The 20,378-nt window shown below is 33.3% G+C and overlaps 4 protein-coding genes across 18 annotated transcripts; 3 read left to right on the top strand and 1 right to left on the bottom strand.

Annotated features, from left to right (window-relative positions):
* Positions 1 to 104: 104 nt before the first annotated feature.
* Positions 105 to 12,044, top strand: LOC122533766 (trichohyalin-like). Of its 5 annotated transcripts, none has more exons than XM_043663789.1 (17): positions 105 to 636; positions 1,327 to 1,457; positions 1,546 to 1,980; positions 2,072 to 2,152; positions 2,214 to 2,364; positions 2,455 to 2,916; positions 3,002 to 3,271; positions 3,336 to 3,550; positions 3,616 to 7,611; positions 7,718 to 8,075; positions 8,158 to 8,529; positions 8,610 to 8,939; positions 9,094 to 9,244; positions 9,405 to 9,840; positions 9,931 to 10,555; positions 10,639 to 11,041; positions 11,171 to 12,044. In XM_043663789.1, the coding sequence occupies exons 3-17, from the start codon at positions 1,575 to 1,577 to the stop codon at positions 11,465 to 11,467; spliced, it is 8,553 nt and encodes a 2,850-aa protein (XP_043519724.1). In that variant the 5' UTR covers positions 105 to 636; positions 1,327 to 1,457; positions 1,546 to 1,574; the 3' UTR covers positions 11,468 to 12,044. The 5 variants fall into 5 exon arrangements, with proteins under 5 accessions (XP_043519724.1, XP_043519722.1, XP_043519723.1 ...); XM_043663787.1 differs by having other exon boundaries at positions 2,452 to 2,916; XM_043663788.1 differs by lacking the exon at positions 1,327 to 1,457 and having other exon boundaries at positions 2,452 to 2,916.
* A 171-nt stretch (positions 12,045 to 12,215) lies between these two features.
* LOC122533771 (D-aspartate oxidase) lies at positions 12,216 to 14,386 on the top strand. Of its 2 annotated transcripts, XM_043663812.1 has the most exons (7): positions 12,216 to 12,610; positions 12,690 to 12,885; positions 12,962 to 13,085; positions 13,205 to 13,350; positions 13,420 to 13,576; positions 13,654 to 13,938; positions 14,011 to 14,386. In XM_043663812.1, exons 2-7 carry the CDS (start codon positions 12,701 to 12,703, stop codon positions 14,119 to 14,121), a joined length of 1,008 nt encoding a protein of 335 aa, XP_043519747.1. In that variant the 5' UTR covers positions 12,216 to 12,610; positions 12,690 to 12,700; the 3' UTR covers positions 14,122 to 14,386. The 2 variants fall into 2 exon arrangements, with proteins under 2 accessions (XP_043519747.1, XP_043519746.1); XM_043663811.1 differs by having other exon boundaries at positions 12,216 to 12,885.
* LOC122533768 (histone acetyltransferase KAT8-like) lies at positions 14,193 to 17,044 on the bottom strand. 3 transcript variants are annotated; one of them, XM_043663798.1, is made up of 7 exons: positions 16,852 to 17,044; positions 16,033 to 16,292; positions 15,875 to 15,965; positions 15,667 to 15,794; positions 15,364 to 15,594; positions 15,018 to 15,262; positions 14,193 to 14,940 (listed from the first exon to the last, which is right to left on the bottom strand). In XM_043663798.1, exons 1-7 carry the CDS (start codon positions 17,042 to 17,044, stop codon positions 14,721 to 14,723), a joined length of 1,368 nt encoding a protein of 455 aa, XP_043519733.1. In that variant the 3' UTR covers positions 14,193 to 14,720. The 3 variants fall into 3 exon arrangements, with proteins under 3 accessions (XP_043519733.1, XP_043519735.1, XP_043519734.1); XM_043663800.1 differs by having other exon boundaries at positions 16,740 to 16,858; XM_043663799.1 differs by lacking the exon at positions 16,852 to 17,044 and adding an exon at positions 16,455 to 16,733.
* A 79-nt stretch (positions 17,045 to 17,123) lies between these two features.
* Positions 17,124 to 20,319, top strand: LOC122533769 (metallophosphoesterase 1 homolog). Of its 8 annotated transcripts, none has more exons than XM_043663802.1 (9): positions 17,124 to 17,260; positions 17,559 to 17,847; positions 17,971 to 18,053; positions 18,200 to 18,409; positions 18,515 to 18,677; positions 18,751 to 18,882; positions 18,952 to 19,086; positions 19,162 to 19,393; positions 19,479 to 20,319. In XM_043663802.1, the coding sequence occupies exons 3-9, from the start codon at positions 18,037 to 18,039 to the stop codon at positions 19,649 to 19,651; spliced, it is 1,062 nt and encodes a 353-aa protein (XP_043519737.1). In that variant the 5' UTR covers positions 17,124 to 17,260; positions 17,559 to 17,847; positions 17,971 to 18,036; the 3' UTR covers positions 19,652 to 20,319. The 8 variants fall into 8 exon arrangements, with proteins under 8 accessions (XP_043519737.1, XP_043519738.1, XP_043519736.1 ...); XM_043663803.1 differs by having other exon boundaries at positions 17,968 to 18,053; XM_043663801.1 differs by having other exon boundaries at positions 17,929 to 18,053.
* Positions 20,320 to 20,378: the final 59 nt, after the last annotated feature.

Below are 20,378 nucleotides of genomic sequence, written 5' to 3'. Positions count from 1 at the left end.
ACTGATCACGGACTTTATCCAGTAATCAAGGAAAGTATTTTAAGAAATTCTGAATACACATCTCTTTCTGCCTTTGAATGCAAATACATATATTTATTTATCTTATATATGTGTGTGTAAAAATAGATTGTAGATGTAAATTCATGTTTTTGTAAACATAATTTAAAAAAGTAGACTGAACAGAGATTTAGTTTATTATCTAAATCTTATAACGAGTGTTCTATTTCGAATATAGAGTTTTACATTTAATTTGAAGTCTGAACATCAAAGGTTCACTCAGTGAATTTTAAGAATTAGTGGAGATAAAAATGGTCAGCTAGCAAATCGAAAATCCCAACTAGTTAACGTGGCACTACTGTATTTAGTGGTTGTTCGTTGTTACTCGTTTATTTCTGGAACATTGGTATGCCTTGTTTTCGCTGAATCAGCGAGCGTTTATAGTTGCCGGCCTGTCGTTTGACTAAAATGTCTGACGCTTTCCTCGCTGTGGCTCCGTTTAATTTGGATGAACACAGGAATAGATTAATAAAATTAAAAACATTCGTGGAATTAAATAATCGAGCGTACAACGTTGATATCTTGTCGTTTTTATCGTCAGCAACATGTATCCGCTGGTTACTTAGCATTCAAGATGAAGTAAGTTCTCATAACAACCAATAATAACTATACTTACTGATATTTAGTCCTCTATTAACCTTTTCTCCTCGGATTTCTATATGTTTAATTGGATAGTGATAGCGTTGTAAATTTGGGCAGAAAGTAAATGTAATCGCCATAACCTTTTAAAATACGTTAGAAAATTGAACCTCCTTCACTTTACTTGAGATTTTCTGTGATTAGAACCAATTGATGTTTTAACGTTTTATCTGTCTGTCGAATCGGTTTCGTAATTAGTTTTTTATTTCGAAAATTATCAAACTGAAATTATTATTCGGTACGATAATGTACAGAATACAATTGCGGCAATAAAATTTTTCTGTATGTATATGTGAATGTTTGTATTTAAACATTTGATTGTATTATATATGAAAGTGGATTCTTTTCTCATAAGGCGTATTATAAAATATTATAAAAGAAAAGGATCAGAGACAATAAATTTTTGTTCTTTTTGATTATTTGACTACATATTTCTTTTCTTATCGGTGGGTACCAATTCACAAAGTGTTAAATCCTTTTTTTCTGTAATGCATTAGAATAGAAAAAGTGTTAATAATATTTTTCATTTAAAAGAATATATACAAATAGCAGAGTTATAATTGTTTTATATAAGAGAGTTATAATTTTTTTTACATAAGTATAAATTATATATGTTCTATTTTATTTTAGAATCTGATATACATTAAGCATGAAAAGTAAAACTTTTGTTGATGCTTGTAATACTAATTTAAAGAATAATCATATGCATGATAAAATCAATCATTGTCAATGACAGACAAATGTAATCAATTTTCTAGAAGGTAAATTTTTATACCTCTCTGTTTATTTCTACAACAAATTAATTAGGTTGTACTATATTCTCTTATTATGATGTCATTTTGTATGTAGAAAAATCCTAAAGGAAAAGTATTAACACAATGTCACAGTTAGAAGATGCTTATGCTCCGGAGGAACCAACACCAGACATTCCAATATCTTTGCTTGATATACAAATGCCAGAAACACCAGATAGTACAAAAGGCCAAACTAGTGATGGAGATACATCTAGATTAGAGAGTCCTAAGATACTCAAGCCTGTTTTAGGAAAATTAAAAGCTAAAAAAAGATTAATGGCATTTGCCAATAAATTTAATGTGCCATCAAAAATCCAAAATAAGTCCAATCTGCTTCAAGTGCACTCTACCAAAATTTCTAAATCTAAAAGTATGTCAAGTGATAATGGAAAGTCTTCAAAAAATGACTCAGTCGTGAATGTTAACCCAGATAATTCTGTACAATATCATAATCGTCATTCAAGTGGTGGTAAATCAAAAAAGAAAACAGGTAATGTACAAACAAAGTACAATTTATAGTCATTGCTTATGTGAAATTTCTTTTTTTTTTTTTTTAATATGGAAACATTTCCATTGTGCAGAGGAGAAGATACTGGCTATTGAAGAAATTAGAAGAGAAGAATCGAAAAGTAAAATGTTATTAGCTGAGGCTATGGCTGCAGGTATTTAATAATATATTTTAAACTGAACTAAATTGTTGACACTGATTGACTTATCTTATAGCTAGTTTAGAAGAGGAAACTTATGCAAATAGAAATGGACAAAATTTATTAGAAAATGAAAAGATTATCAGAGAAAGAAATAGACAAGATGATGTTAATGTTTCTTATAAAAGTGCTTCAAAATCTACAATAGAAAATAAATATTCAGGAAGGTATAAGAACATTTATCGTTTTTATATGATAAACAGTTAATTCTTGCATTTTTATATGTATAAATAATGTCCAAAAACTATTTTAAGAAGACGTTATGGAAGGGAAGAACGAAGGGATAACACGAATAGAGAGTCAAAAGATTACAATAATAGCAAAGAACGATATTATAAAGTCTCGCGCAATAAAGAACAACGTAGAAAAGATAAAGGTAGAAAAGTTGATAAAGATAAGCGAGAGGATAGTAATAGGTATGAAGAGAACCGAGATAGGAGGGATGAAGAAAGAGATAAAAAGAATAGTGATAAATGGGAAGATGTACGAGAAAAGAAGGGAATAAAAGAAAAAAGAGAGAGTTTTAAAGAAAAGAGAAATGAGTCGCAAGAAAAACTTTCTGAAATCAAAGAGAGAAAAGAAAAAGAGAAAGAGAAAGGGAAAGAGAGAGACATAATGAATTCTTCCTCATGGGTGGAGTTAAAAAAGTGTGGTATAACAATAGATGATATCATCGAGACTAGAAGATACGATCATTCGGAACGAACAACAAAAAACAGGTTTGTTTGAATTCTTAAAGTATATTTGTATTATTTATATTTTTTTATGTATTAAACAAATACTCAATAAATACATATATTACAGAACAGCCGAAGATTACTTACGTCACTTGGAGCAAATGTTAATGATGAACGATTATCGTTTAAAACGTTACGCTTTTATTGCCGAAGGACTTGAAGGTCCTAAAGAATATCCTCCTGAATCGATAAGAATAACTAAACGAGGAAGGCCTCAATTATTTTATTCTGAAAATCCCCGTATGTCTCTTTTTATGGACCATCAACAAATTCTTCAAATAGTCACCACCGATCATCGTGAAAAGATGCGGAATATATATGAGGGAGATTATATACGGTATACCAAAATATTTCTTGTCACGATAATTTTCTTTTACCTATTCAGATCTTAACAATTCTAGAAATGACATGGAAGAAACGGAAAACTCTCAACATGTACGTAACTGGTATCCAAAGACAGGCATATGTAAATCCGGTGAAAATACCAAGTGGCATGTACCAATTAATGTACAACTGCCAAGATCAAAATGGGATAGTGAAGATGAAGATAAGTTATCTGATACCGAGAAACAACAAGAAAATGAAGTGATATCAAAGAATATTGCTTCGGAACAAGGTAAATATTTTTTATTTGTTACATTTAGAAAGTAAACGAATATGTACGCACTAAGTTTATTTTAGAACCTGAAGAATTTTCTCCAAGATTAAATACAATAGAGGAAGACATTAATAAAGACAAGGAAATAATCAACGAAGATGAGGCTTCCAGTGTTAAAAAAATAGATGACAATAGGCAACCATCTCCTTTGTTACAGTCAGCAGGCAACGAAAAATTAGCGTCGGAGTATGAACAATTCATGAAAATGGTTTGCAATGACATTCCAATATCGAAAGAGTTCTCTCCAAAACTGAACAAACCTTCTGCCTCGACGTTAAGTTATCATGAGTTTAACATAGAAACTAATTCGCCGAATGACAATAATTTCTCATTTGTAGAGCATGATATATCTGGAAAGTTGGATGAGAGTGATTCAAATAAAATTGAGGAGAAATTCAAAGCTAATGAAAATCGACAGAATTTGGAGAAAGTTTCGAAAATCGAGGATGATCAAGTATCGTCAAGCAGTTCTCATATTCAGGCGCAAAAATCTGCAACAGCTGATAATAAAAATATACGTGATAAAAATGAATCAGAAGATTCTAAATCAATACCCAGCGATTGGGAAAATGTTCGAATCAAAGTAGAACGTATGAGCGACGAAAATTCTGACTCTAAAGAAACAAGAAAGAAAAAAAGACTGAAAAAGACAACTTCTAGCAGCAGTGAGTCATCTAGTTCATCAAGTTCCTCTGACTCCGAAGAAGAAATAAAAAGGAAAAAGAGGAAACGGAAAATATCGAACGATTCGGACTCTTTGTCGGATTCAGACAGTAGCGATAGTAGCACTAGTAGTAGCGATTCTTCTAGTTCTGACGATAAGCGGAAGAAAAGGAAGAAGAAGAAACGAAAAGCTGAGAAAAAAAAGAAAAAAGCAAAACGAATAGCAAAGACGAAGAAGAAAAGAAGAAGAAAAATCAGTTCTGATTCTAGCAGTAGTGATTCGTCTCAAGATCGGAAGAAAAAAAGGGTAGTAACAAAAAAGTCTAAACAGAAGAAAGAATCAAGCAATAAACAAGATAACAGAGAAGATATAGTAAAAACGATACAAAAATCACCATTGGAATCGTCCTCGTTGGAAAATGCAAAGCTAATACGTTCGCAAGTTCCATTAAAGAAAATTAAAGAGGAAGTGAAAATCGAAAATAGAAAAAGATCTGCCGATAAGCATGATGTTTGGAGCAAAGAACAGGATATGGTTAGAAAGGTGATTTCTGATAACGATATTCGCAACAAAACTCGCAAAGATGAAGAAAAACGAAACAAAGTTGAAGAACGATACTTAGAAGAATGGGAAATGGATCCTGTGATCATACCACAGAAAGGAGAAAAATTATCAAAAAGTAATGTTGAAAAAGTAGAAAATACTAACGTAGAAAACATTCGGAAGATAGAGGGAAAGGACGAACGAACTAAAAAGGATGACAAAAGCAAAAGTGACGAACATTTTAAAGAGAAATGTTCAAGTATTAGCAAGGAGATTATCCCGGGAAGTTTGAAAATAGAAGAAGACATTGATGGAAAGAAAAAGAGGAAAAGAGATAAAGAAAAAAAGAGCAGTGAATTTCTAACTGAATGGGAGAAAGAAAGCGAGCGCATATCTCAGCAAATAATGCAAGACGAAATGAAGCTCTCTAAGAAGTTAGATAAACAAAAAAAGGAAAAATGGGGAGAAACTGAGTTTGATACTCTCAATGTTCCATCATTGACACAACTTGAAAGGGAAGTAAGCAGTAGACAATTATTGGCTGACGAATGGGAAGTTGATAGTTTGGAAGCTGTGCCTGATTTAATGATTAATAAAAGGAGAACTTCTCGCACTTCAAAGAAATTAGAAAAAGAGGTTCGATATGATAAGAAAACAGATATGTATATTACCATAGAAAAGGAAACTTTAAAGGAGTGTAAAAAGAGACAAGATAGATTGTCTGCAATGAGAATTTGGGAGGAAGAGCAAGAAGAAGGGGAGAAAGAAGCTATGATGCTTCTAGAACAGAAGAATAAGAGAAAAAGAGATGATTGGGATATTGAAGAGGAATCATACTTAAGAGAAAAAAGTGAGAGGAAAGAAAGCATAGAAGATAATATTGCTATAATCGATAACATTCATAAGGAAGTAAATATAGTTAGTAAAACTGCAGATGCATCTATGAAACATGACGTTATTACTAGAAAAAAGGGCAAGAAAAGTCGTTGGGACATGGCGTCACAATCTGAAGAAAAAATAGAACTCAAAGCTCCTGTTATGTGGGAAGAAGAGTGTACAGAATGGACCAAAGGAAATAAATTTGATCACAACATTGAGAGAGTGTCTTTGGAACATTGTGATTCGATATTACCTAATACGAAGATAAGAGATGAAGATGTTTGTATAATTGAACAACAATTGAGAAAGTCTACAGCCAAAAATTCGACAGGTTCGGATATTATTGATTTATTTCCTAGAAAATCTCAGGATATAGATTTGTTAGAATCATCCTGGACTCCAGAAGAGCACACTAGAAGCAAATCGCGAATAAAAAGTTTGAATAGTTCACAGGAAGATGTGTTCTTTGACAAAACGAAGGAGTTGACTCCTTCGAAAGAACAATTAAAGGACATCTTTGAAATGGATGTGAAACTAACGAAAAAAAATACGGAACTGTATAGCCCCAGTTCTCCAGCAGGCTCTCAAAAGTCCGAGGATATGGAAGTTTTCAAAAATAATCATACAAATTCTTTGAGCCTTAAGGAAAATTTCTTACATGATAAACCAAAGAATGAAACTGTGGTTAAGTCTGATGATGAATCAGTTCCTAACATACCTCTTCAAATAAAGTATTGCGATGGTAAGTATGCGACATCAGCAATAAAGGAAGAGTTTGAAGAGATTCTAGGAATAAAGAAGACAGAGGATCAGATTCTCCGAGCAAAATTCGACATGAAAGCATCTGAGAATTCACCTGAACTTCAAATCAAAGAACCATATTCAGACATGAGTTATAAATCATTACGAATGGATATATTTACAGGGTATGAATCCGATGAATTGCGTGGAAAATTAATTAATAAAAGTTCGGAGACAGCATCTTCATCTGCCAGTACAAAAGGAACAGAAGAGACGAATGAGGGGAAAGCAGCGCTCAAACTAATTCCCAAACAGCTGTTAGTCCGACGAAACAACGAACGTGTGAAAACAAAATTAATTTCAGATGATCCCATGCAACACGCCGCAGCTCTCTTGACTATCCAGAAGAAACTTCGAGAATCGCATGCTGCAAAGAACGACATAAAAGATACATCTTGCGAGGAGCCTTCTGCTGAATTTAAGATTGAATGTGAAAAAACAAGTAATATACATGCGCCAACTGCGGCTGAAGTTATTCCCACGGAACAGACCACTATTACGGACGTTAAAGTGGACTCGAAAGACTTGTCAATAACAGTGAAAACCTCGATCACCACAAAATCGGAATCGCCAAGCGCTGTAAAGCTTGATTTCAATGAGTACAAGTCTGGGAATAAAGGAATCAAACTGGAAGAACTTAAAAAGTCTAGACCGCGTAGTAGTAAAGATGTTAGTGACATAGAATGTCGGATAAGATCGCCAGGCGGAGAACAGAAAAAGAAAAGTCCCAGTAGGAAGGAGAATAGGGAAGATAAACGAATTAGCGATCGCAATAAAGAAAAAAGAGACAAGAAATTCGATGATAGAGAAAGAGGAGATAGGAGAGACAATAGGGGTTTGAAACAGGAGTACAACGAAAGCAGAAGGAGATCCAGCCCTTCTGGATCCAGCCGCAATAAGAAAAGCATTTCTTGGGAACGAGAAGGAAGTCGTAGCGAAAGTCATAGTCGTAGTTGGAGCAGAAGTAGAAGCAAAAGTCCAAAAAGAAAGGAAGAGTTGTTTGCAGGCTCTAGTAAAGAAAAACGATTAAGTAGAATCGATGAAGATAGATGTAGTAGATCTAGAATAGATGATAGGAGAGAACGACCTGTAAGAAGTCCTCATCGATCTAATACTGTCCCATATGGCAAAGGTAATATTTCTTAAATATTATTTAAATAAATCTTATTTCTTTTTTTTTCTTCTTTTGTTTTTAACCTTCAGTTTTTATCAATATTATTGATAATAATTGTCTACAGAGCATTTTAAGAAGCATGGAACTAAAGGAGACCGAGATGAGTGGAATAGAAGGAAATACGATTTTATGGAAAGAGAAAAGGAAAGTAGATCATACGAGCCAATAGAAGTACTAAGAGAAAGAAACGTGGATTTTGACAAACACAGGGAGAGTAGATTTCGCGAAGATGAAGGGGATCGATCATTATGGCCGTACGAGGCAGAGAACATGCTTCAAGATGGAAATGAGTCCTTAGATTCCTACCCTAATAGCCAAGATTTAGATCTTGATTATGAAGAAAAATCGTATTACAGAGATGACAATATTGAAAGGGATATTATGGAAGGCCCTTTTCGTCCCTCATCAAAATTCAAACATAGGTATTATTAATACATTAATTGTTAATGAAACAAGTATTGATACTAGTAATAAATATTAAAAAAAATTATATCATTTCAAAAGAAAAAGTAGGCCCGCTGCAAAGAGAAACAGACAATGGGAGAAAGAAAAAGAACCTTTGGATCTAGACAGACATGGGCACGTTCGAAGAACAGAAAAGTTGCTCCCGTCTAGAGGTCGTTCTCCACCACGATCACGAAGATCACCTCGTAGATCGTCGCACGAGCGTTTTAGACACGAATCTAGGTCGCGGTCGAAGTCGTGGTCAAGATCGAGATCACGATCTAGATCTCGATCAACCTCCAGATCCCGGTCAATAATGCGTTCAAGATCAAGATCCAGATCTGGGTCTCGATCAAGGACTAGATCTACTTCGGGATCCAGAATGAGAACTCCGGATCATTTTCGAATGACGGAACGATTGCGATCTTCCAGGTGAATTTTTTTGAGAATAATTCATGTAAATTAATCGTTCGTGTTGGATAATCAGTAAGTCTATCTTACTGTCAATTCAGATCACCTTCTATGGGACGTGGTAGAATCAGCGAAAGTTCAAGGGAAAGGAAGGATGAACACGATAATATGAAACTAGATAGCTATATCGAAAGAGGTAGACGAATAGAGACGATCGTGCAGTCCGTATCTGGACTACCTAGGGACTCGACCGTGTTAGATTCGGAAATGCACATCGGTGACAATATGGAGACGATTGCAGCAGGTTTCCAATATTCAGCTGAAAACGAAGTTGGAAATGAATATTATTATACAGAGAATAACTTGACTTATCCACCGTGCATTGATGACTCGACGGCGAGTTCTCCGAAACGTTTGTCCCTCGATGATAGGTAATATAATAGATAAAAATCGTGTTCGGAATCCTAGCCCTAACTACCCTTCCTTTCCACTGTTTCCTGAACCATTATAAGATCTCAATATTAATAAAATATACATCTAACTTTAAATATTATGCTTATGTTTATATCTTCTGGTTAATTTTAGACTCGAACTTGAGTTAGGAATTAAGAAGCAACAGGATGGAACAGCAGTGTCGAATGATTATGGAGAAAGCTTTAATTCGAACGTATGTTACCCATCATCGCCTCAGCAACAGCAGCAAATGCTTTATCGTCAACAACCTACCGTTTTACAAGTACGCCATATTTAAATTAATCAAAGGATCATCATATTTGACATAATAATCGTAGCTTATTTTATTTTTTCTTGTTCACACTACATTTTATTTAATGTTACAAAGATATTAAAAAAAAAAAAAAAATAGGCAGCATATTTTCATGTAAAATGTTGAACAGGTGGGCAATGTGTTGCAAGTGGTACCTGCAGATTTTAATGGAGTTCCAGCAACACACAGAGAACCGACCAATTCCTCGTCAACATCGGTTGTACGGGGATCCAGCCAAGTAGTTCGCGTAGGTAATGTTCTTCAAGTTGTACCAACGTCATTGGACTGGAGTGGTAGTGGACAGCCTTCGTCAGTCGACCAATCAGGAGGGATGATATATTCAACTACAGTCCCTCAATCTTCTCCAGTTTCTTCAGTCCCTATGTCTGTACCTGTTCCAGTTCCTGTCCCCATGCCTGTACCGGCCGTTCCATCCGCCGTGAATTCATCGACACCAGTTTCTACTTTATCCCCATTGCCCCTGTCCGTTCCTGTCCCTGTCCCTGGTCCTGTTCCACTTCCTGTAACACAAACAACGTTCTCCAGAACCGAAGTAACACCGCAGAGTAAGTCAACAAGAGTATACTCTTTTTTTTATATTGCATTGTTGAAAATGCTTATGTAAATGTTTATTCAAACAATCGATTGATTTGTAGGGGTGCCTGTTCTACCGGTCTATAATTACGATGTTATCTTAGAAACTCGCAAGAAAGAACGGGAGGAGCGTAAACGATTGCGCGAGATTAAAAGAAAGGAAAAAGAACGTAGGCGAATCGAAAGGATTAATCGGCGTGCTCTTCAATTGTTAGAAAAGAACAACATGCGCCAGTCAGAAAGCACGAATCAGCAGAAAAGTTCAGCCTTGGATCCGTCGGTTTTGAAAGCTCTTCGAGAAAGTGAAGAGCAATGTGACACGGAGGAACAGCAAACTTCTGCTACTGTTTTTGAAAAGGAAGAAGAAATAACGCCGGTAGTCGCGTCTTCTGCTCCCACGGAAGAGGAAGAAGTACCCGTTGAAGAGGACGAGGAAGAAGAGGAGGAGGAAGAGGCTGAAGTTGAAGATGATGAAGAAGAAGAGGAAGAAGCAGAGGATGACGAAGAGGAAGAAGAAGAGGACGATGAAAAATCACGGTTAAATAAATCAAAAAACGAAGTTGATGAAGCTGTTGCAACAACACCGATGGACGAAACAAATAAAATCCAAATTGAAACGGAGTCCAAAGGATGGCCGGAATTACTCCCACCGCCTTTGAAAGGAATTTTAGTCGCATCAGGTTTCAGGTATGCGATTGTTCGTATTTATATTTGACGAAAGAAATTCATCAATCATGTTTTATTTTCTAAATGTAAATATATTTATTTAGAAGGACGTCGGTTCCTAATGGCAATTTGGATGACCTATCTACTCCCGAAAATGATAGCGGAGACAATACGGATAAAGAAAGTACTGAAATAGATAAAAATGAATCGAATAAAGATGAAACTGGTGAGAACAAGCCAAGCAAATTGAAGAATCAAACGAAGAAAACGAAATTGATGAAGCAAAGTAAACGAAAACAAAGGAGTAAAAAATCTGTGCAATTCGCGGATGGAATTAAACCTGGGGAAGGTACTAGTCCTAGTGGTGGTGAAGGAGATATGCCTTCTCCTCCACCACCAATATCTGTTGCTCGGAGTGGAGCTCGTGACGTTCGAAGATCCAGTTCCAGAAAGAGTAGAAAACAAGAGAAAAGAACACGACCTCCAAAAGCAAAGAAAAAAGTGAAGGTCGGTCTGTTTATAAATTTAATTTCGTTATTTTCATTATTGCTTTTTAAGGGAGAAAGGAAGAATAAGAACGCAAACTTTTTGTTATAATATGTCAAATCAATGTTTTACTAATTAATTGTTCATTAGGTGAAGATCATAAAACTAAAGAAGCCCCGAGTCACTCCATTAACAGCAATGATGATGGATGATTCGGATGAACTAGATGATCGTTCTCCGCCACCACCACCTCCAGGGTCACCTCCGCCACCGCACCTTTGGCCGAGTTATCTTTCCGCTTACAACGCTACCAGTCGTACTAATGAAGCTCAATCAACGGCTACAGTTTCGAGCACTGTTCAAACTCCTCCACCACCTACTCCGCTGCCTCTTTTAGTTCCTCCTCCTCCTTTGAATTATACGATACAACCTTGCAGTAAGGCGTAAAAATTTTTTGTATTTTAGTTGACGTTATTCTATGATAAAATGTAACAATCGTAGACGTTAAGCTTGTAAAATGAACGACATGAACACTTATTTCTCTCTGAAGAAACAAAGAGCGTGGCCTTGATATAAAGGCTTTGTGAGATCGTTGAAATTTCTTCGTAGAACTTAGACGCAAAACAAATGTATTATTGTTAGTAAATTCATCGACTGTTCGCTTTTTGTAAATAACTTCATTCTTCGTGATATTAATTGATTGATCGCTCTTGGAATGAAGAGAATTCGTGTACGAATAGTGTTCTATTGCGTCCACGTCTCTGCAAATTCGCGTTGCGTTTATATATTTTTCGATACGAAGAAAGAAACAGCGAAGGAAAACAGAGGGAGAGGATACAATGGAAAATTATAATGCATTACGAGTGTAATTTATCTAAAAAATTTGAAGAATCGATTGTTAACAACTATATTGTTGATAATGTAACATACCCGTAAAACAAATGAGTTTATCATTGTATATTTTACTTCTGTAATTTATCGATTATGTTTTATTTAGATTTTAATGCAAAAAAGGGTCTTAATGTAATTCATTCTTTTTTTTTTCTTTGGTCTTTTTTTAATTATTCAAACTCATTTTACTGATGAGATTGAAATTTGTATATACGTGGGGAAATATATATGATTAGCCCAAATTTCATATTAATTAATGAATAAGGCAAATAAACAAGAAAATGAAATTAAGCTTGATCAAATAATTTTCTCTAAATTTTTAACATATGGTGTACATATCTTGATTGATCATTTTAATGTGTGAATATTGTAATTTCTTTTTGAACTACCGCGAACAAACTTTCTTCTTTTGCACCGAACTTTCTTATCTGTAATATGGTGATGTTAAATCTTATCTATAATAGAAACGTTAACTGCCCATAATATCTGAATTATCACGATAACTTTTTGAGAAGTATCGATTTGTATTAAATAAACGTAATTCTTTTAATAAGGCTTGTGCGTTCATTTCAAAGTACGAAGCACGTATCGATTGTAGTCATAATAGTTTTATAAATGGTATACGTGGTGAGAAAAATTTGTTCAACAACAGATAAGAGTTATAGAATTTTTAGCACTTAAAGTACACTGATACTCGTGGTAAGTTCTTCGACGATCAATAACATATTGAAGTGTTTTCCACTGGAGTTTTTAAAGAGGAAAAATTTGTAACATTTAGAAAAGACAAAAATGAAAGTAGCCATAGTTGGAGGTGGAATAATTGGTTTAACTACAGCCTCACAATTAAATCGTGAATTACGTAACGCTGAAGTCACTGTTTTCGCTTCTGACTTTAATGATACTGTCAGTCATGTGGCTGCTGGATTATTTAGAGTTGGTTCATCATATTCTGGACCAACCGAAGAAATAACAAGGTTCATGTGCAAAAGCAAATCTTGTATCTATTTTTACATAAATCTTTCCATCTTATAATTGAATTTTTCTTTTTAGAGATTGGCTGCGAGATTCGTATGCATATTATGATAATATTCGAAAATCTCACGAAGCTTCTTCCGCTGGTGTAACTGCTATTTCCGGTTACATGTTCGCAAATTCTTCTCCGGAAACCGTAAAGGTTTATTTTATTTATACTTCCAGAAATTCCTTTCTTATTGCGATTACATTTCATTACAAATAATGATAATTAAAAATAGAATTAGTTGAGAAAAAACTGGCATTTGTTCTTTAAAATAGAGTCATTGGATGAAAGATTTGGTACCAATATATAGAAGAGTTACGGATGAAGAATTTCAATTAGTGGAAGGTAACTGGAAATATGGGTCATTTTTTAGTACTCTCCTCACCGAATGCAAACTACATCTGCCATGGGCACGCAAGAAGTAACGAATCTGATCTATTGATAACGCATCATCTTTATAATTATTATTAAAGAAATATTTATATTCTAGATTAGAAGAAAATGGTACCAAATTAATTGTAAAGAAGGTAGATTCTCTAAGGGAACTTGTATCCGATTGGGATTTAATCATAAATTGTACAGGTCTTGGTGCACGATATTTATGTAATGATAGATATCTTGTTCCTATGCGTGGTCAAGTATTCAAAGTATGTTGCCCTTGATGTAAAGTTTATTTTGTGAAAGAACAAAATTAAATTTGTAAATGTTAAAAAAAAAAAAATAGGTAAAGGCACCATGGATGAAAACATTCTTTTATGGCGAGATAGATACTTACATTATACCCGGTTTTAATGGTGTAGTTACTCTGGGTGGTTCAAGATATTTTGGTTCTGAAAACAAGAAACTCTGTCCGTATGAATCTAAAGCGATTCGCGAGAGATGCGAAAATTTACTCCCAAGTCTCAAGAAAGCAGAACTTGTAAAAGAAGAGGTTGGCTTGAGACCACACAGAGAAAACAACGTCAGAGTGGAAGTTGAACATATCGTAAATGGGTTTTCTAAAGCTATTGTTAGTTTCAATGAAACATTACTTATTTCAGTGAATGCATTTTGTTGTCATTGATAAAATACTGTATTACAGCTAGTGCATAATTACGGACATGGAGGTTACGGAGTATGTACAGCACCTGGAACTGCTAAGTATGCTGTTCAATTAGCAAAAGAGATGCACAAATCTACTGCAAAATTATGAAAGATTAATATTGTTTTAATTTATATTAATGAGATATTAATCTAGTTATATTTATAGAAATTTTACAACAATTGCTCACGAATATACAGTTTATTAACGAATTTACAGAAGAAAATCGTTAATACGGGCTAATACTGCGTGGTAATCTTTTCCTTTCTTTCGTTTTACGCGCAACATAATATACTTGTATCTTCAGATTGTATTTACGCATCATGAAACTGATAAATCTCAAACGAAAATAAAGTGGTTCTTTCATTATCAACATGTATTTCGGATCGCTATCATTTCTCTTTTTGTAATGTACTGCCAAAGGAAGCAGAATTATATAAAGGATATTTATCTTAAACATCTTAAACTTCTGTACGCTTCGAAAAACTAGCGAAGTTCTACAAATCAACGTATTCATCTGTGTTGTCTTCTAATCAAGAGACCATACGTACTTACAATGCATATTAATGGAGACTGTAATGCATCATAAAAAAGTTATTCAACTTGCAAGGATCGTTAAAAACTATCACTTTTACAAGTGCTTCGTCAAGTGTTTGCTAAACACATTAAATCGTGATGATAAAAATCATTGGATTCCCATTTGCTTTCTGCTACTTTTTGCCAGACTTTACATTTTTTCGTGGGGGAGCACCCCATCTAAGTGCACTACTGTCCACTGTTAAACGTGGTCTCTTATACTGACTACTTTTAATATGTTCTTCGACTAACTTAGGTGTTACGCAGATTACGTGTTGTCCCTTCCAGTATTTTACCATATTCATACTTTGAAGTGTTGATATGATATCTGTTTGTGATATACTTGTCATTTGACTGCAAATTACAAAGATATATATTTAATGTTATTATATAATTTAATTAAAATTTTATCTATTTCAATGAAAAATTACCTCAGATCTTTAATACTAAGAGTACCCCGGAAATCTCGCAGAATTTCTAAAAGTATCCAACTCCAATAACTTCTATATGATAATTTTCCTAGGTCACTCAATGGTTTCTCAGGACTACCAACAGTTTGTTCTATTCTACTTAATTCATAACTAAACGCGATTAGCAGTTTTCCATATCCTTGTCTTTGAAACGGTGGTAAAGTTAAAATACAAGCAACATTGTTACCATCAGGTGATTCTTTTTCCTGAAAGCAAATTAAACATGATAAAAAGCATAATTGATTGATAGAAAAAAAAAGTATAATTTGCAAATCACAAATGCGATTAAGAACAGAAAAAAAAATACCTTTGAAAAATAACCAACTAAATGAGCTCCATGTTTGTCAACCTCACAAAGAATATAAAAAAGGAATGGTTCTACATCAAAGTAAAGTGTTTTATGGTCTAAAAATAATTTTGCGAGTAAGCATAAATTTTGACAATAAATTTTATGCTCTCTACCATCGACTTCCCAAATGCTTAGTGTGCCTTTACGATATATTTCTTTTCCAACTGGTTGTCTATGTGTACATTCACTCTGAAAATTAAAAACAAGTCAAATTTTATTCCAACTACTTTTACAAGAAATTAAATAACACCGTTTCTTTACCATGTGATATCTGTAAGTTTTTTCAAGGCGCATGTATTTAAGACAATATTCACAAATCCACAGCTTTGGTTGTTTCCCATATTCTTCTGGATATGGACTAAAATACCAGGTATCAATTTCATACTTTCCTGGAAGTGAACTTTTGAAAATAATGAGACCCTTTTCACACATAGGGTTCAGTTATTACAAGATACATATTGATGATTACCGATTTGAATTTTGTCAATGTACTTGACCTTTGTTATTGCTTCATGTTCCTTTTCTAAAGCAGCAGTTGTAGGATCCATTTCAGCATATGTCTGTAATTAAAAAATAACTTTTAGTAGACATATTTGTAACTTGATAAACACATTCACAAATGTATACCTTTTGAATATGATTAATTTCATCATGCCTCCTTTTTTGATTTCTTGTAATTTTACGATCTGAAGAATCTGCCAACAAGTCAGTACCAGAGTTTCTATCTCCAGTTTTCCAACTTCTATCGCTCATATCAAATCTGCTTGACATGATTCTATCTCTGGGCACCCATTCATCCAATCTTCTGTTATGACCTTCGTAATGTACATAATATTCGTAGTGACTTTCGCTCTCATTATATCGAGTCTGAATAATCTCTGCCGGATCTAAATGCAATAAAAGAATTTTTTATTTAATATCATATGTATTTCTTCTGTTCATGCACTTCCAAGTAAAACAATAATAAAACAAAAGAAGTTTATAAGAAGGATATATAAAATAATACTGAATCATATAAAAACTTTCAAGAAGAAAATATAACAAGTCACATTTTCTATCCTTTTTTACAGAGTAACAGTTTCGCATCATCACTTTTCATAATTTTAAAGATATTGCTCTTGATATAGAAATATTGATCTTTCAAAATTCATCAAATGTATCTTCAAATCTTTCTAGTTTTAACAATTTTATATCAAAATACTGCTCCTCGATCACAAGATAATATCAAAATAATACGCTTATCGTGTTTCTTTTTTGTAAAAGAAAGAGATCATATGACATCGTTTGTGATGTTTTCAAAACGAGTGACGGTCATCGAAACCGGTAATACAAACATAAACACAAAGCGGCGAAAAATGCATGCGGATAATCGTCTATAAAGAGTAGATAATTCTTCACGCATGATCGTCGATAAAAAAGATCACAATCACGTGATAATATATTTACGCCAAGATTCGTCGGATCTGCGAACGAGATAGTGTTCGCCTATATCGAGTGGCAATTCTTCAAGACTATCCGCGTCATCGCCAGAGCCCTTCCCGCCATTCGTCAACGTGTTCTCACGCTTTTCTTGCTTCACCATCATTTCCTTCGGTCCTACGATGCAGTTTTCTTTGTTCCTTTGTTCCGACTCAGCCATTTTCCGAACGGGAAATCACTAATTGTTGAAATAGTGCGTGCCGCTGCGAAATAATCGAAAATAGATGAACATTGCACTCGCTGATGCAACGCGACCAATACGGCCATGAAATTCTCCGCACCATGTTACGTATATACGTATGCAATACGTTTGTACATACATATATGTGCAAAAGTAACTATATACGTTTCATTCGACGAATTGAGTCAAGAAGAGGTAAATAAAACCATGTGATCAAAATCTAGGGGAAAATACTGTAACAAAAAATCAGATACATACATATCAGATTTAGTAACTTAATAAACTAACATCATATTCTCATAGTATTCGTAAAAAATTTCGTCGCCAAGTTTTTTAATTGTTTGTTTTTTAATTCCTCATTGGAAACGTATAGCATGTAAAGTCTATTACGAATTAATTTTTCACTAGTATTTGATACAAAAACAATAATAAATAACTTTAATAATATAATAGTCAATAATTTAATTTTTTTTATCGTATTTAACATTTTCAGTATTTGAAATTGTACCAGAATAGAATACATCCAATGAGAACGATCGAGATAAAAAAACGTGATTGATTTGAAACTATAAATGGCGCGCACAGAAAGAACATAATGCCCATTCCATCATAACTGCTTCCATCTATAGTGAATTATGCAGTGCTTTGTAAATATCGATTTTTATTCGAAATAAGGATGATCCAAACAGAATTTATCTGTATCCTTCCAATTTTTGTATGGTCAAATCAATTTCGCGATCGAATAGTTGACCATTGCACGATTATCCATACTATTTAACGAGGTACGCGTGAAACGCTAATAGATTGTTTTTTTTTCTGTGATTATATAACCTTTTAGTTAATTAGATTATTGTGTATCGCAGAAAAACAAGATCATGACAAGGGTTTTTTACACTTTACAGTAGAAAATGTACGAATCTACTTATTGGTCTTAAGATTACCAATGCTATCAAATATTAAAAATCTTAGAAATGTTACGACGAAACAGGTAAAGTGTATTCATTGTGCAGTTGACACTTTACACTACGTTTAACTGACTTTCTGATTAAACATTACTATCTTATTACTGTCATTTCTTTTGCTTGTTTTTAAGAATATTAATAAAACATTTGTTTAACAAATTGTACTATACAGATTAAAAAACAAAGCCATCGCAATTGCCTTGCTGGTGCTGGCTGCTGTAATTTACAATGAGTTTTCAGTGTACGATATACAAAAATTAAAGTGGTCAGTACAAGAATGTTCAGAATGTGTCAAAGTGCTAATTGTTGCTGACCCTCAGATATTAGGTGAAAAGAATGAAAATTATTTTGGCTCTTGGTTAGCACAATGGGATAGTGACAAGTACGAATAATAATTAACTTGTTTATCAGATCAGTCTTCTATCGCTTTGTTATTATCAAATATAAATATTGATGTGAATTTTGTTCCACAGTATCTTATTTGCAGGTACTTGGAGAAAACATTTTCCAGAGCCTTAGACCACTCTGATCCTCATGTTGTTGTATTTCTTGGAGATCTTATGGACGAAGGACATGTTGCTGGTGCAGAAAGTTTTAAATCTTATAAAAGAAGATTAGATTCTATCTTTCAAATGCCTGACCATATAATGGTATTATTATATACAATTAATCAAATAAATAATATTGTTCATGATAAATTTAAATATACTTTTGTTTTAACAGAAAATTTATATACCAGGAGATAATGACATTGGAGGTGAAGAGGATGCAGTTTCATCCAATATTAATAATAGATTTAATTTTGCATATAGTCAGCCAGATACTTTAGTTTATAAGACAGTAACATTTTTCAAGGTAATAAAAAAAAAATATATTAATATATTACAATATAATATTATATTAATATATATATATATTTTCTAGGTGAACAGATTAACACATACAATGCCAGAAGCACCAAAAGATGCCTTCCTTAATGATTATGCAGAAAGAAACACAACAAATGTAGTACTTAGTCATATGCCTTTATTATTTATGCCTGGTACCTTCGTCCAAAATGTATGTGATATTTATTCATTTATTAGAGAGTGATATTATTTTTAGTTTCTGTTAATAACTATATTGTAATATTAGGTACTGAAAGAATTATCTCCCCAAATTATTTTTACTGCACACAAACATAAGGCCATGCATATCAGTTTAGATACAGCAACAGACCAATTAAGTGAAATTTGGGTTTTACCTCCCTACGAAACTCCGTTATATCGATTAAGAATGGACGTAGGTGATATTCACGAGTTACAAATACCCACATGTTCATACAGAATGGGTACTCCGCATACGGGTTACGGACTTGTTTATATCGGTAGAGAAAATATAACATCGTGTTCATTTATGAAATTGTCAGTTTCTTTTTCCTTTTAATTATATTTTTTCTTTTTCATTTTTAGATACACAAGAGAAAGTGGTAGAATTTACAATTTTATGGCTCCCAGGAAGATTTCCTCAATTATGGCTTTACGTTTTCGTTGGAATATTTATTTTAGCTTTTAGTATTTGCACGTGTATCTCCAGTTATTGCATAAAAGGCCATGCAGCATATAATCGTATGTCCTCAATATAAGGCAACATATAATCAAAAGTACACAAAAAATACTTAGATATTAAATAAGATCTGAAATATGACAACTTGACATCAGAAGTAAGGTATAAAGATCCGTCCACTGTAAGTGATTCTGTGTCAAGTTTCGAATGGAAAAAGAATAATGTGATAGTAATTAGACGCTTCGCAAGGAAATTTACTTATTATCAAACATAAGTGGTATAATTCTTAGAACATGTTCCTAAATGACTTAATATGATTGACACTTAAAGATAAACAACTTCATTCATTCATGACTTATATAAATTAATTACTTAATTTTATTTTAAATATTATTCTAACACGATGCTATATTTATTTGTTTTTTATTAAAATAAGCTCGTAATTGTTAATTACAAGGCTGAAGTAATGTAGTTTTATAGCATATATGAATTTTTTTTTATCTGTAATATTCAATAGCATAGTACTAAGTATGTACTAAGTATAGTACTAAATGTATATAAAATGAACGCAGAAATATCATCTATATTGAAAGTCATCTATATTTCTCCTGTTCAAATAAATTGAAAGAGATTATAATCGCTATATTGACATAGCGTGACATTGTTAATTTTTTTAGAAGAGACGGTTTATATTTGTGTGTGAAAATGTATATACGTTTGCCTAAAATAAATATAGTATATTAAATTTTGATTTATCATTTTGTATGTTAATTATGCCTAGTTCATGTAATTATGATATAAAAAAA

The sequence above is a fragment of the Frieseomelitta varia genome, unplaced genomic scaffold (assembly GCF_011392965.1).
Source record: "Frieseomelitta varia isolate USP_RPSP 00005682 unplaced genomic scaffold, Fvar_1.2 scaffold_552, whole genome shotgun sequence".
Taxonomy (NCBI): Eukaryota; Metazoa; Arthropoda; class Insecta; order Hymenoptera; family Apidae; genus Frieseomelitta; species Frieseomelitta varia.
Note: the sequence above shows the minus strand (reverse complement) of the source record. Positions and strands in the feature narration are given on the sequence as shown.

Coding starts and splice junctions, on each gene's coding strand:
- LOC122533769 (XM_043663802.1), top strand. Junction 18,410..18,514: donor GCACAATGGGATAGTGACAA/GTACGAATAATA, acceptor TCTTATTTGCAG/GTACTTGGAGAAAACATTTT. Junction 19,087..19,161: donor CTGGTACCTTCGTCCAAAAT/GTATGTGATATT, acceptor TTGTAATATTAG/GTACTGAAAGAATTATCTCC.
- LOC122533766 (XM_043663788.1), top strand. CDS start 1,575: ATGTCACAGTTAGAAGATGCTTATGCTCCGGAGGAACCAACACCAGAC. Junction 9,245..9,404: donor AACAACCTACCGTTTTACAA/GTACGCCATATT, acceptor AATGTTGAACAG/GTGGGCAATGTGTTGCAAGT. Junction 9,841..9,930: donor AACCGAAGTAACACCGCAGA/GTAAGTCAACAA, acceptor ATTGATTTGTAG/GGGTGCCTGTTCTACCGGTC.
- LOC122533768 (XM_043663798.1), bottom strand. CDS start 17,044: ATGGCTGAGTCGGAACAAAGGAACAAAGAAAACTGCATCGTAGGACCG. Junction 16,293..16,851: donor CAGATCCGACGAATCTTGGC/GTAAATATATTA, acceptor TATTGCATTTAG/ATCCGGCAGAGATTATTCAG. Junction 15,795..15,874: donor CATTGACAAAATTCAAATCG/GTAATCATCAAT, acceptor GTTCACTTCCAG/GAAAGTATGAAATTGATACC.
- LOC122533771 (XM_043663812.1), top strand. CDS start 12,701: ATGAAAGTAGCCATAGTTGGAGGTGGAATAATTGGTTTAACTACAGCC. Junction 13,351..13,419: donor CTGCCATGGGCACGCAAGAA/GTAACGAATCTG, acceptor TTTATATTCTAG/ATTAGAAGAAAATGGTACCA. Junction 13,577..13,653: donor TGCGTGGTCAAGTATTCAAA/GTATGTTGCCCT, acceptor AAAAAAAAATAG/GTAAAGGCACCATGGATGAA.